The 14,949-nt window shown below is 42.7% G+C and overlaps 1 protein-coding gene across 3 annotated transcripts; it reads left to right on the forward strand.

Moving 5' to 3' along the window:
• LOC8070962 (disease resistance protein RGA2) lies at positions 2,380-8,103 on the forward strand. 3 transcript variants are annotated; one of them, XM_021463917.1, is made up of 6 exons: positions 2,380-2,890; positions 3,070-3,587; positions 3,667-3,792; positions 3,902-4,193; positions 5,270-5,371; positions 5,475-8,103. In XM_021463917.1, exons 2-6 carry the CDS (start codon positions 3,226-3,228, stop codon positions 7,899-7,901), a joined length of 3,309 nt encoding a protein of 1,102 aa, XP_021319592.1. In that variant the 5' UTR covers positions 2,380-2,890; positions 3,070-3,225; the 3' UTR covers positions 7,902-8,103. The 3 variants fall into 3 exon arrangements, with proteins under 3 accessions (XP_021319592.1, XP_021319591.1, XP_021319590.1); XM_021463916.1 differs by having other exon boundaries at positions 2,380-2,835; positions 3,027-3,587; XM_021463915.1 differs by having other exon boundaries at positions 2,380-2,835.

The raw sequence follows: 14,949 nt of genomic DNA on the forward strand, positions 1-14,949 counted from the left end.
TGTGTTTGATTGATTGATTGATTCCTTAATTACAAGGCCCTAGGGTTCATATTTATACCCTGCTCAAAGAGCTACAATTAAACACGACTAGAATTCGAATTCCAAATTGCACGGAATCCGTATACAAAACAACTTAAATAAATAAGGAAATAACAAAACTATCTCCCATGACGAACTAAAACTCTTCCATAAACCGATCAACAGTTCCCGGACTCCTCTTCCGTATCATCGGCAGACTCCTTACCATGGTCATCGGCAGACTTCTTACCATGGTCATCGGCAGACTCCCCCATTATAGCCATCGGCATAAACACATCACTGCCCGCGGACCTAGTCACATTCAACCTCTCCTTCATCGGCAACCGTCCTCATCGGCAACTCATCCTGTAAACAGCATACTGCCACCTTATCCCGTCATCCTAGACACGTGCCCAAAAACGGTGTCAACAGATAAAAATTTGAAAAATTTTAGAGCAAGTTGTGATGTCAGATATAGAAAACTCAAACACTTCAACATGTGATCATATGTGATCATATTGGAAATGTTTGGATTTTGTTCATCTGATACTACAACTTACTCTAAACTTTCTCAAAATTTTTTTATAGCTTCCACATGTGATAACATTAAACCTCAAAAAGTTTTGTGATTTTTTTACTCTTTTTTCTATATTTCATTAATTAATTTCTTTAAATTGATTTTTCCGCTACATAATTCTACTTTGAACTACATGTGCATGAAATAATGAAACCTAGGCATTCGAAAAATCATATTCATGTCAAATAATGTATTTTTAGACCATATCCAAAAACTGACTCAAAATTTTGAAGTCCTTGTCCACAGAACATGATCATCCAAGTGCGGTACAAGTGATTTTTAATTATATAAAACTCAATCGAAATCAGAAAATTACGAAACTTGTTGAGGTGTCATGTTATCACATGGGGAGCCTATGATAAAAATTTGAAAAATTTTGGAGCAAATTGTGATATCAGATGTACAAAACCCAAACACTTCAACATATGATCATATGTGATCATATTGGAAATGTTTGGATTTTGTTCATCTGATACTGTAACTTACTATAAACTTTCTCAAATTTTTTATAGCTTCCACATGTGATAACATTAAACCTCAAAAAATTTTGTGATTTTTTGACTATTTTTGCTATATTTCATTAATTAATTTCTTTAAATTGATTTTTCCGCTACATAATTCTACTTTGAACTATACGTGCATGAAATAGTAAAACTTAGCCATTCGAAAAATGATATTCATGTTGAATAATATATTTTTAGTCTATATCTAAAAACTGACCCCAAAATTTTGAAGTCCTTGTCCACGGAACATGATCATCCAAGTGTGGTAGAAGTGATTTTTAATTATATAAAACTCAAACAAAATCAGAAAATTACGAAACTTGTTGAGGTGTCATGTTATCACATGAGGAGCCTATGATAAAAATTTAAAAAAATTTAGAGCAAGTTGTGATGTCAGATGTATAAAACCCAAACACTTTCGCATATGATCACATGTGATCATATGTAGAGGTGTTTGGGTTTTGGACATTCGATGTTGCAACTTCCTTAAAACTTTTTCAAACTTTTATCATAGGCTTCACATGTGATAACATGACACCTCGTCAAGTTTTGTAATTTTCCGACTTTGTTTGAATTTTATATAATTAAAAACCACCTATACCACCCCTGGATGGTCATGTTCCATGGATAAAGACGTCAAAATATTGGGTGAGTTTCTGAAAACGACCTTAAAATAGACTCTCCAACATGAATATCATTTTTAGAATGACTATGTTTCATTATTTGATGCACCTGCAGTTCAAAGTAGGATTCTGCGGTGGAAAATACAATTAAAGAAATTAATTAACAAAATATAGCAAAAAGGGTCACAAAATCACGAAAGTTTATAAGGTTCACTCTTATTGCATGTGGAGGCTATGAAAAAAGTTTGAGGAAGTTTGGAGCAAGTGACGACATCGAATGTCCAAAACCTAAATTCAAATTTCAAAAATAAAAATTTTTATCTTTGCCGACTGCCTAACGGCCTGGCAGGTGGCAAAGGGGACGGCGATGGGCGCCTTTAGTGTCCCGCCATCTTTGCCACTAGCTTTTCTTTGCCACCTGCCAGACAGCCACCTTTGCCACCAGCTTTTCTTTGTCACCTGTCAGGCAGTCGGCAAAGGACGTCTTTGCCGACTGCTTTTCTTTGCCACCTGCCAGGATAATTGGGCAGTCGGCAAAGAAAATGTTTGCCGACTACTCTGTCTTTGGCAGGTGGCAAAGTATTTTAGCAGTCGGTAAAGCCCCAGTTTTCCTATAGTGTAATCTAAGATTTGTGCCAGATGTGATCCTGTAGAAACAAGATATTACTACAAGATAGAGCAAGTAGAAGACCCCTTTCAAAGTTTCAATACCTTGATTTTTGATGACATGACGCGGTGTCAACTATAACTCATGCACTTTTGTATTCCTTATCACTTGAATTTACGCTAGTTGCAGACTTGCAGCTACTTCTCATGCACTTTTGTCGGTTAAACATGTGGATATGTATGCGCATCAGATTCTCAGCCCTGGATTTATCCCTGGCTAACCGAACAATCAAATAGGAGCAAGGGGACAGGGAATGAGTGACAGCTAGGAGATCAACTAATTCCAGGCCTGGATTGATTTCTCTTCTGGATTGGATCCCCAGCTGCCGAACAAGGCCTTAGTCTTCCATGAAGTGGATCTAGTGGGGCGAGACTGGATTTCGGCCCCGCGCGGTCTCGGCCTCCGGTCGCCGCCGCTGTCTCTCGTTCATGCTGGGTTTTCTTGCCGGTACGCATCACCGTCCTCCACAGCTTCTCATATTCCGCGATCAAGTTGTTTTCAGGTTTGAGAGATGCGTCTAGACTCGACTGAGATCGATTTCATTTGTTTCTTGGAACATTTCGATGGATTTAGATTTACCCTGTTTTGTTTGCAACATATCTCTTTTTTATTGTTTTCCTCATCTTTTACGAGCCCAGTTCTTTGTTTTCTTGCTGTGCGCGACCGCGACGGGAAGAACAGCAACTTTGTGTTCCACGGCGCTGGGAAGGAACAATAGACGGACCTTTTTTTTAGTGTCAAGACTCAAGAGTGGAACCGAGTTTGGAGTTCGATTTGGACTCTGACACTCAGCGGTGGACTCCTCCTCAGACCTCAAGCCTCTCAGGGCTGCGATCCATGGAGGGTATGCCAGAAGAGAAGTGCTCCCTGGCCGCCGTAGCCGCGGAGCTGGCGCAGATACATGATATGGCGAAGCAGCTCGTGGAGCAGGTTGCGGATCCGCAGCAGGGAGGGGGAGACGGCGATGCGGCGGCCGGAGGAGGGTACCAGCGGGTCCGGGAGCTGACGAGCACCATATGCGCCAACGTAGACAAGGCCCTGCACATGCTCACGTCCAACAGCTTGGACGGAAGTCCGGCCGCGGGGCAACCGGAATCGACGCCGTCGTCAGGTGGGCATGGCAGCTCGCGCGGCGCCGTGTTGGACTCGGACCAGGCCGGTGGCGGCACCGGCAATGCGCCCGGCCAGGGCAAGGACAGGTAGGGAAGTTGATTATTGTAAGCACGCGCCGCCGTTCACTTGGTTGGCTGTGATTTTTTTCCGTTTGAGAAAACGCAGGAAGACACTGTCCAAATGGAGCACCCAAGTGAGGGTGAGCAACGCGCAGGACGCCACCTACCTCGACGACGGCTTCATCTGGAGGAAGTACGGGCAGAAGGACATCCTCGGCGCCAAGCACCCAAGGTCAGTGCCAGTACGCCACCAGTACGGCCATTTGAGCAGAGCGTCCGCACGGCCGCGATGCAGTGCTTGTGCTTGGCTATTGAATTGATTTCCAAGACGATTCTTGCAGAGGCTACTACCGGTGCACGCACCGGCACATGCAGGGCTGTCTGGCCACCAAGCAGATTCAACGCACAGATGGCGACCCGCTGCTCCTAGACGTCGTGTACATCGGCTCCCACACGTGCACCCAGCCTTGGGGCGCCGCCGCGCACCCCAACATCCAGAGCATGCTGCCGACCACGGAGCAGACGACCACCTCAGGGTCCGAATCAGGGTCCGTGCTTACCAGCGAAATTCCTGGATCGATGGCATCGAGAAAAAGAGACACGGGAGGCGAGACTCGCCTTTCAAAAACCATGGTAATATCAGTTTGTTATTAAGGATGAAACAGTACTGATAATAATATACTCTCTCCGTTCTAAATTATGAGAAGTTTTGGCATTTTAAGATACATTCATTTACTACGTATCTAGATACAGTGCGTATCTAAGTGCTTAGCAAAAGCTATGTAATCTAGAAAAATCAAAACAGTCTTATAATTTAGAATGGATGGAGTACTTGGTACACTTGTTTGGAACATGTTTCATACTCCATAAGACGTTATGGTGGCAATTTGGTGGCTTACTGTTCGTTTTCTATACCAAACCGAGGGGGTTGAAGAGGATTAGAGAGAATTGATGTGGATTTTAATTTGTAGAGCTCCTCCAACCCCTTGGCTTTGGGGTAGAAAGGAACAGGGCCTAATTGGGGCACCCAGAGAGGCTGTTAGCAAAAGGTTGCCGACTAAATGGCCTAAGATAAGCATATGGTAACTGGTAAGAATATTTAGTGACAGTTAATTTAAATGTTATTACTTCTAAATAGAATATTCCATTTTTCCACAAGTTACTGAATCAACTGCAAACACTGTCAGCACAACTATCAGAATGCAATTTGGTTTGTTATTCTTAAAAGGGAAATCTAAGGTTATACTTGTGCCAAATTTGCAATTCCTGTCTGGGCTCTTCTTAAAAAGGCAACACCTAACTCTGCCTAGGCGCTAGGCAGGGCTACACCGTCTGGATTTTGTCTAGACTTTTCCCATGTAAAGATGTTGATTTGGGCTTGATATATGTATGAAAGGGGTCAAAGTAGAGATGTAGAAAGATGATATATACTCATGAATGTATGGTATTTTTTTATTGTTTTGATTTGCTGAAGTTTCGTTATTTAGTATAGCATTACTCTAACCACCAGCAGAAAGTACAAATGCCTAGGAGCTTGGGGGAGGCCGTCTGCCTGCATAGCGCCTAGTGCTTTTCTTTTTGAACGAAACGACGAAGTTGTGCCAATTTTATTGAATAGAGCAGAAGGCGCCTAGCGCTTTCTGAAACAATGTATCTAGGTCTAGGACACCAAGCCTGTGTTAACCATTCATTTTACTGAATTTGCGCAGATTGAGGAGCCACATTCTACTCCCTATAAGGATGTAATGGCATGGTTTTCTATGGGAAAACTAAGACAAAAAGGACGACTCAGTCATACATGTATGCAACAGGTATTCATATTTTTCAACAAGCAGGTTTATCAACTCATATTTTTCTGCAAGTGGAACTTTCCCCTTTTTTCACTTGCTTTGACATATACTTTCATTGTTTTAGGCTGGTCAGGAACTCCTTGGCAGAGACGATATTAGACAACAGGTTATGGAAAAAATACTGTTGGATAGGAATGGCGTAAACAATTGTACTGTCATTTGCATATATGGTTGGAGTGGTCTCGGCAAGACTTCACTGCTCCATGCCCTTTACAATGATCAACAATTGTTAGACGCCTTTGACAAAAGGATATGGATACAGATATCTGATAAAATAGACATATCAATGTTATTCAGGAAGATTGTTGAGTTTGCCATGAATGAGCATTGCAGCATTACAAACATCGATTTCCTTCGAGAACTGGTTGTGGAGGAAATCACAGATAAGAAATTCTTGCTTTTCTTGGATGATGCAGACATAGTAAACCAACAATTTTGGACTACCTTACTAGAAGTTCTGAACACTGGTGCCAAAGGAAGTGTTGTTGTCATGGCTACAAGGAGCTCTACTGTTGCTGCTGTTAGGAATGTCGCAACACATTCCTATTCCTTAAATCCTTTATCTGAAGAAAACAACCTGATGCTTCTTCAACAATATGCTGTTGTGGGTACTGATATCCAGAGCAATCCTGATTTAGCATTGATTGCCAATAGGTTCATTTCTAGGTTTAGATATAATCTACTACACTTGAAGGCCATTGGTGGCCTTCTGTGCCATACAGATACTTTTTCAGTAGAGAAGGATAAGTTTGAAGGAAGTGTTATGCCTTTATGGATTTGCCATGATGTTTTACCAGTCCATCTGAAGAGGTGTCTTGCATTATGTTCCTTGTTCCCAGAAGGTTACATCTTTGGTAAACATCACATGGTTCTCCTGTGGATATCTCATGGTTGTGTTAGGCCAGTTGAAGGGTACGAACTTGAAGACGTTGGAGTTGAATATTTCAATGAGTTGCTGTGTAGATCGTTCTTTCAGTGCTCACCTGTTCACAGTGATAAAAACGAAATGTTTGTGATGCACGAGCTTATGTACAAGGTGGTAGAGTCTGTCTCTCCTGACAAATATTTCAAGTCCGAGGACCCCGTGATCAGCATACCTGAAAATGTTTTTCACTGTTCTCTCATTACCTCACAATTTCAGACTGTTGAACTGATGCACAGAATGAAACAGTTGAAGCATCTGCAGACATTTATGGTGGTGCAACCTGAGTGGAAACCGAACAACATTTCTTTGCCTACATTAAATCTTGTAGGTTTGGATGATTTCTTTCTGAAATTCACATCCTTAGAGACACTGGATCTGAGCCATACTGAAACAGAAGAGCTTCCAGCATCCATTGCTGGCCTAAGAAACCTGCGGTACTTATCTGTCAACAGCACAAACGTCAGGGCTCTTCCATGTGAGCTGTGCAGCCTCAGCAATCTGCAGACACTGGAAGCAAAACACTGCCGCTTCCTCACTGAGCTACCTAGAGACATAAAGATGCTGGTAAAGCTGCGCCATCTTGATCTGACGAAGGAACTGGGCTATGTTGACTTGCCACATGGAATTGGAGAGCTCATCGAACTGCAGACATTGCCAGTCTTCCATGTCAGTGGTGACTCCTCATGTTGCTCCATCAGTGAGCTGGGAAGCTTGCACAATCTGAGGGGCTGCCTTTGGCTTTCCGGACTTGAAAGTGTGAAAACTGGCAGCAAGGCCAAGGAGGCTAACCTGAAGGACAAGCATTGCCTAAACGACTTGACGCTGCAATGGCACGACGATGGCATAGACATCGAAGATGAAGGCGAAGACTCAAAAGATGTGGCCGATGAGCAGGTCCTTGAAGGCCTCAAACCACATGTAAACCTCCAAGTTCTCACCATTAGAGGGTACGAAGGCAGGAGGTTTCCAGCTTGGATGCAGGGTTCTTCTCCATCCTTACCCAACCTGGTGACACTGACACTCGACAACTGCTGCAACTGCACCGAGTTCCCCACCATCGTGCAGCTGCCATCGCTCAAGTCCCTGAGCGTGCGAAAGATGTACGACGTGCAACAGCTAAGCAGCCACACAGACACACATGGCAATGGCAGCACGGCCAAGTTCCCGTCGCTGGAGCTGCTGAACCTGTGGGAGATGTACGGTCTAGAGGAGCTGTTCTCCAAAGAATCTGAAGGGGACTGCCCTCGCCTCCGCAAGGTCTGCATCAGCCGGTGCCCGGACCTGAGGAGGCTGCCCAGCGCTCGTTCTCTGACGGAGCTGGTTCTCCATTGCGGCAAGCAGCTCCCTGACATCTCGGAGCTCGCGTCGTTGGTGTCACTGAAGATTGAAGGCTTCCACGGTACCAAGTCGTTCGGCTTGCCGGCAGCTGCGGCGCTGAGGAAGCTGGAGATCAGGTCTTGCAAGGAGCTGGCGTCGGTGGACGGGCTGTCGGCGGTGCTGACCACCGTGCAGAGGCTTAAGATAGCAGGGTGCCCCAAGCTCGTCTTGCCAGGAAGGAACCAGTAGCCTGCAGACGACCGGAACATCCACATTTTTGCTAGTGCTTGTTTGTGTTTTCTATATGGATTTATGGTACATGTGACAATTTCTGAGACTGGTCGTTTAGCAAATGAAGTGAAAGAGTTGTTCCAGCTAAAAGAAAAAACATTTTAAATCTTTCAGATATAGGGGTGTTTAGATGCTTTTGGAATGGCAAATTTGTCTTTAATCTTTTGCTGCAACACTTTTGTCTATTCAAACTTTATATCTTGGTGTTTAGATACACGACAAGTCAAATACCAAAAGTTTTGCAGCTTAGGTTTTGCCTTTTTTTTTAACCTATGCTATTTAGATCTATTTTGTCAAAAGATAAGCTAAAATAGCAAAAGTCTTGACAAAGGCTTTGTTCAGTTCGCAAAAATTTTTAGATTTCGACACTATAACACTTTCGTTTTTATTTGACAAACATTATCCAATAATAGATTAACTAAGTTTAAAAGATTTGTCTCTCAATTTATATATAAACTGTGTAATTAGTTTTTATTTTCATATATATTTAATGTACTATACATATGCCGCAAGATTCGATGCGATAAAAAATCTTGAAAATTTTGGAAACTAAACAAGGCCTAAACACCCAGTAGTGTTGTGACCGACTGCTTGCAAGAGGACTCGGCTGCAATAGTATCAGCTCCTCGGACAAAGCAATAGTGTAGTATGAGGACTGGCTTTGGCAATCACATCACTGACGACCGCCGAGATGGTTGGAATTTGGATTGGATCGATGCCGCACGGCACGGTGGTGCATCGTGCACGGAGTCCAGAGATTCCACGGTCCACTCCATGTGGCCAACAGCCTTCTCGTCGTAGAGGAGCGCGAGCACGTTTTGGTCATGCCGTTTTCTTGCTACTGCGCGGCGCGCGGAATCCATCCGGTCGGTCGTTGGCCCGGTCGGTCGTTGGCAACGTACGTACGCAAGTGCGGAGGCATGTGAACAACTCAAACACGCATGCACCAGCTAGCACCGCAGCGCCACATGCATGCATGCATGCGCATTTCATTTCAAAGGGTGGGTGTATTGTGTCATATTGTGGTACTCCCGTGACACGTGTGCTCCTCCCGTTTCAGCCCTGAAAAATACTACTAAGATTCGGCTGATGAGTGTGTTTAGCCTGCATCTACGGCATCATCCAGAAATCTAATTTTTTTTTTTAAAGATTTTCACATTAAATTTTACGCCACATACATGGAGCATTGAATATAGATAAAAAATAACTAATTATACAATTTTGCGAGACAAATCTTTTGAGCCTAGTTAGACAACGTTTAGACAATAATTGCCAAATACAAACAAAAATTCTATAATGTCAAAATCTTAAAAAAAAATAGATCTAAATCAGGCCTAACACCCTAAACCCATCAGAGGCGGCGCTAAATCTGCAGCAGCTGTTTTGCTCACTAAAAAGTAAATTTTGGATGTTGTTCATCATAGAATAAAATAGTACCCCTTTGTTCCAAAAAGTAAATCATCCTGACTTTTCTATATACATATATAGTTTGTATCATGTTTTACATAATATATATTGAGGTGTATAACAAAAGCAATATATCTCTAAGAATAAGACCGACTTACAATTTTGAATAGAGGGAGTAACTTTTTAAGGAACCGAAAGGCCAGGAAGTATTAGAAGAAAAGAACCAAGTGTTATATGAACATAACATTTTTGTAAAATAAGTGTTCATTTGGGACAATTTATTTGTAATTTGTAAGGAGATTGATAACATCATTCTCTTGTGATTAGTCAAGTCAAGTCGTGCTGCATAGAGATAGTACTAGCATGCCTCTGTGACTAGATTGAGAGACGATGTGAATGTCTCTAAATCTAGATTCTGATGTAAACCTTTGATTTCAGACTAGGGGACTGATGTACGGGGGGAGCTTAAGCTTGCCGTACCACTGCTAATCCCGTGGAGCCCCTCTAAGAATTTTTTTTTCATGGCTACTTTGAGTAGGGGGAGCTTAAGCTTGCCGTACCGCTGCTGATCCCACTACAACATGACCTTTTATACAAGGCGTTTAAAAATGCCTTCAAAAGTGTTCAAAATGACTTCAAAGACCTTTTTAGGCATTCTCAAGAATGCCGGCTATAAACTGGGCTCAAAAGGTCTTTTGAGGCATTTTCTCAAAACACCTTTCAAGATCAATATATAAAGGCATTTTCTAGCTGCCTACAATACTTTTAAAAGGCATTTTCTATATGCCTTCAAACATTTCTGAAGGCGTTATTAAAATTCCTCCATAACCAACTCATACATGCAAAAATTGGCTAGTGATTAATATTGAAACAGCACAATCCATCGAGAAATTAACCAATGAAAGCACAAGTTAACAGCACAATCCAAACAATTTAAATCTTCCAAGCATATATACACAGTTATATTTGTAACCACACACAATCAATAACGTAGAAAAATAATCAAATATCATCTTCCATTATGTTTGGTCCTCGAACACAAATTTCTCCTAGTTGGTTCAGAGGTAGATGCTTCATTGTCTTTGCATCAACAATTTTTGCTTCAACTCTTGAGACAAGTGCTCCAGTTGAACCAAATTGACGGCCATGGCCCTTTTGCAGGTACTCCAGGGATACTATCTAGCAGGTTTCAGTCATACCATAACCCTGCAAGAGGAGCACCCCTGAGTTTATAGGTAACATCATTGTCATCATGACTCTCGATAAAAAAATGGCAGCAAAACTACAAGTAAACTTCTTTTTTCCTCGCAAAAAAAGTAAACATTTTCTAGCATTTTGAACAGCGTGGGGAGTATATGTCTGGTCTAAAGGTAAAACATGATGCACTCCAACAAATACTTACATGTTCAACACAGTTAGCACTGTGTTGTTTTAGTAATCATCTAAACCTGTCACAAAATTCTAAATACAGGGCTTCCGCAGCTCATAAGCCTGCAGAAGAGCAATCAACGACACCATTGTTCTTTACAATCATAGCGGAGCACACCATTCAATTCCTAGATTTTATTTTCTTGTTGGCATACCAAAACCTAGCATTAGTTCCAAATCAGCATGTCAAAATATGCCACATTGAGCCCAATAAAAGAAAAGATAGTACCAATAGTACTCCGCTCTAGAATCTTTCTCCCCACATCACAAATAAGTGCATTTCTAGAACTCTTGAAAAAATCAATGCTACATGGAAATTACATACTTATTCATATCAAGAGCTATTTAAGCATATAATGATTGCACTTTGGAAAGTAGAGAAAGTAAAGAGATGCTTTACTTATATACATGTGCAGGTACTGTACATGCATAAACTATATTAATCCAGATATAGAAGACATTCTTCAGTGTACGAATGCGCTACCATGTTAATGGTTAATAATCCATTGCAGTGAACCAAACAAAATTGGAAACAAAGGAAAGGATAGAGAGGCAAATAACCTTCCAACGAAATCCATTCTGAAGAGATGCTAGAGAACAAACAATGTGATTCCTTCTTTTCTATTCATCAGCAAGAAACGGAAATTCTACAACCAATTACACGATATAACAGAAAAGGGTAAAATAACAAAAAAAACAAAATAGAAGAAAACAAAGAATCATAGAAAGGAACATTTAAATGGAAAAGGAGATGTTAGCCACACATGCTAAGTTGTTTAAAGTAATAGGAAACTAATGATTCAAAAACCTTCTCTATTTTACTAAAATGTATTGTTCTATCAGGATAATTAACTCCATAAATCATGGGATGATGATCATTTAGAAATTAAATTTACCTTTTCTTTATTCTGGACCTTAGTGACGACCTGCAGTAGGGGAAAACCTAAAAATTAAAATTACCTGTTGTGTACCTCAGTTAGACCCTACAACAGGAAAAGTGCAACACAATATTAAAGGGATTAAACTGGATGGACAAGATACCAAAATAAATTAGGAGTTGCACGCATGGCGCAACGCGGAGTTGAGGGAGGACAGGAGCAGGGGAGGGGGTGTCGGGGGCGACGCTCGGGAGGGGGAAGGGGCAGCCTGCCACGCTATAATCAGACAGCTGCAGAAGACAAATGGATTACACAACATGAACCTCGGATGACTTGCTCATTTTTCCTCTCTTCATGAGACCATTTAGTTAGTGAGTTGAATAAACCAAAAGCATAGATCTGAAAGGCCTTAGAAGCTAATTGTAGAGTACATTGATACAGAAATGGGAAATGGCAATAACAACACAAAAGTAGAGGCTACTATCCTGCAAAGCAAGAAAAACAGCTCAAAGTGCAAGAAAGCTACAATTAGATACATGCCCTGTGTTGATAATTAGATAGACACGAAAATTATTGGACTGTATTTTTAGTTGGAGGCATAAAATTATGTAGCTCCAAGAATGATTATGACTATTATGTAGTATAAGTGTATAACAATAATCCAATATCCTTATATCCACAGAAGCGTAAGCTTGCAGGGCATTTTATAGGTAATGTTCTATGAAACTAGATTAAATACTTACATTCGCATAACATTTTAGAGGCAGAAATAAGGTAGTTTTAAATTATTCACGGATTTAATCTGTAGGAAAAACCATATGATGTATCTCTAAAAAACAAAGAGGACATTGGGAACCACATGTATCTGCAAATTGTAAGTGCAAACATAGCAGTTTATGTGAATTCTGTAAACTTAGCTATTTAACTAAATTATGTATGTCAGTAATACAAGCTGAAACTGGTGTTCATTCATACGCCTTGCACACCCCTAGATGGAAGTATGGGGAGGAAACTAACCAATACAACAATGATCGAGCACAAGCTATAAAATTCAGATAAGGTCATGAAAGCATACATTGCTCACCTCTAACCAATAATTATTTCTTCAATTGCAGCAGGAACAGTAGCATATTCTAACTAGTATTACCTGCTGTCATCCATTACCTTAGTAGTCGTAGCAGTAAGGGCAGTGGAGGACCTCCCCATCACCGAACTCGTGAGCACTCGCGAACGCCTTAGGCCGGGATGCAGTGGAGGACCTCCTTGTCGGTGAGCTCGCGAACCCAACAATCTCACCGCCGCGCCGCCTCCTCATAGTCGTACCGCTCGACGCAGCCAACTGCCTCCACACAACTGCGCCGTCCTCCCCGTGATGCCCGACGCAGCCGCACCACCTCCCCACGGTCCCATTGGCCTCCCTGCACTGGATCGGAGTTGGGAGAGAGAGAGAGAGAGAGAGAGAGAGAGAGGAGAAAAGCTCACCGGAACCCTAGATCTAGGAAGACGAGGGCCTACCTCGTCTGGGCCACCGTGCCACTGGATCCAAGACATCGTTGCGTTGGAGTTGCTGCACCAGGGCTTGTCCGTGCCAGCGCTGCCACGCCTGGGGTCGCCGTGTCGGGCCCCACGCCGAGGGCCTCCTGCCGCCGTCCATGGCACGGTGGGCATGGTGGAGCGTAGGGAGGAGTGCAGTGGGGCATGGTGGGCAGGCGGTGGGGCACAGTGAGCTCACTGGACGACGTCAGACATCGGGAGGGAGTCAGAGAGACAGATAGAGAGAGGAAGCGTTGCCTAAACATCTCAGTGAGATGGATAAGCTCAAGGCTGATAGTAGGTGTGAATAAAGGCAACGGACCAACAGGACTGCAGGAGTGCTCGTTTCCTACATACGCACAACAAAGGCGTTTTGCAAAAAAAAAAACGCCTCAAATGGTTGTGAGAATTTAAGGCATTTCTGGTAAAACGCCTCTAAAGATTGTAGTTATTTGAGGCATTCTTTAGTTTTACCTTTAAAGCTATACTTTTAGAGGCTTTTTAAGAGAAATGCCTTTATAAAACAATAAATTAAGGCATTTTAAAGAAAATGCCTTTAACAAAATGCTTTCTATAAATGGACATGCTGTGTGTTCTATGGAGCCCCTCCAAGAATTTTTGTCATGGCTACTTTGAGTAGGGGGGTGGGGCTCAAGCTTGTTGTACCGCTGTTGATTCTATGGAGTCCCTTCAAGAATTTTTGCCATGGCTACTTTAAGTAGGAGAGGCTAGATGTTGAAGATAACGACTTCCGCACCACTAAACTTTAATCCTAAATTTGTCACTGTTTCAGTCCCTGTTCTGGTTTAGGGTTCTGGTTTCTGTTGTATTTTTTCCCTCGTAGAGAGAGGCCCCTAGTTGACAAGTACAAAAGCACTCCTGAGTAAGGCTATAAGGACGTGTTTGCAGAGCTCCACATAAAAAGCCGCGAAGCGCTACCAAACATCGTTGCTCCGTCCGAGAAGCCACGAGAATTTCTCCCTCCGCTCTTAACGATTTTGCACTGTGGGCAGGGGGTGGAGTGGAGAAAACCTGGTCTCCCGCTTCGCCCCCGCTTTGCCTCTCCCATCCTTTTCTTCTTGCCGCTTGTCCTCATGCCTGCCACAACTCTCCCTCACCTCCACAATGGTCCTTCTCCATTGTGGCCGTCGTTGCTAAGATCTAGCGCCTGCCTTCACTGACCGGGCCTGTTGATATTCAACTCATCATCGCCAAGCTCACCACGAGACCAAAGTTCGTTGAGACCAAGATCGTGCCCCACGCTGCCTCCTTGCCGCTCGCCGCACACCCTCCTCTTCCTCTATGGAGTTGGGAGCTAAACGTGTCATGGGAGCTCTACCAAATGATGTCACTCCGAGTTTGGAGTAGAAGGGAGCAGGAGGAGCGGGGAGCGGGATTGGGAGCTCGAACGAGTGCAAGTGGATTGGGAGCTCTGCAAAACTAGCCCTAAAATGCACCATGAATTTTAGAATTTGGTTACCACCATGCCGAGGAAAGTAAAGCAGGGAGAGAGAAGAGAACACGGATGGGCATGGCTTTCAGTTTCATCAGGGTCATCATCCGCCTCTCCCTTTCAGACATATTCTTATGTTGTTCAGGTTGGATAAAACCGCTGTCCGTTGCCATTTCCTTTTGCAAGCGAGAGTGCTTAGATATATACTACAGAAGGTTGTTTTGATGAAAACATGAAAAAAAAGGTAGGGCTCCCAGATGTCAGATTTTAACGCTTGGAGTTAGGATTGGTATTATTAGAAGGACTT

This window comes from Sorghum bicolor, chromosome 6 (assembly GCF_000003195.3).
Source record: "Sorghum bicolor cultivar BTx623 chromosome 6, Sorghum_bicolor_NCBIv3, whole genome shotgun sequence".
Taxonomy (NCBI): Eukaryota; Viridiplantae; Streptophyta; class Magnoliopsida; order Poales; family Poaceae; genus Sorghum; species Sorghum bicolor.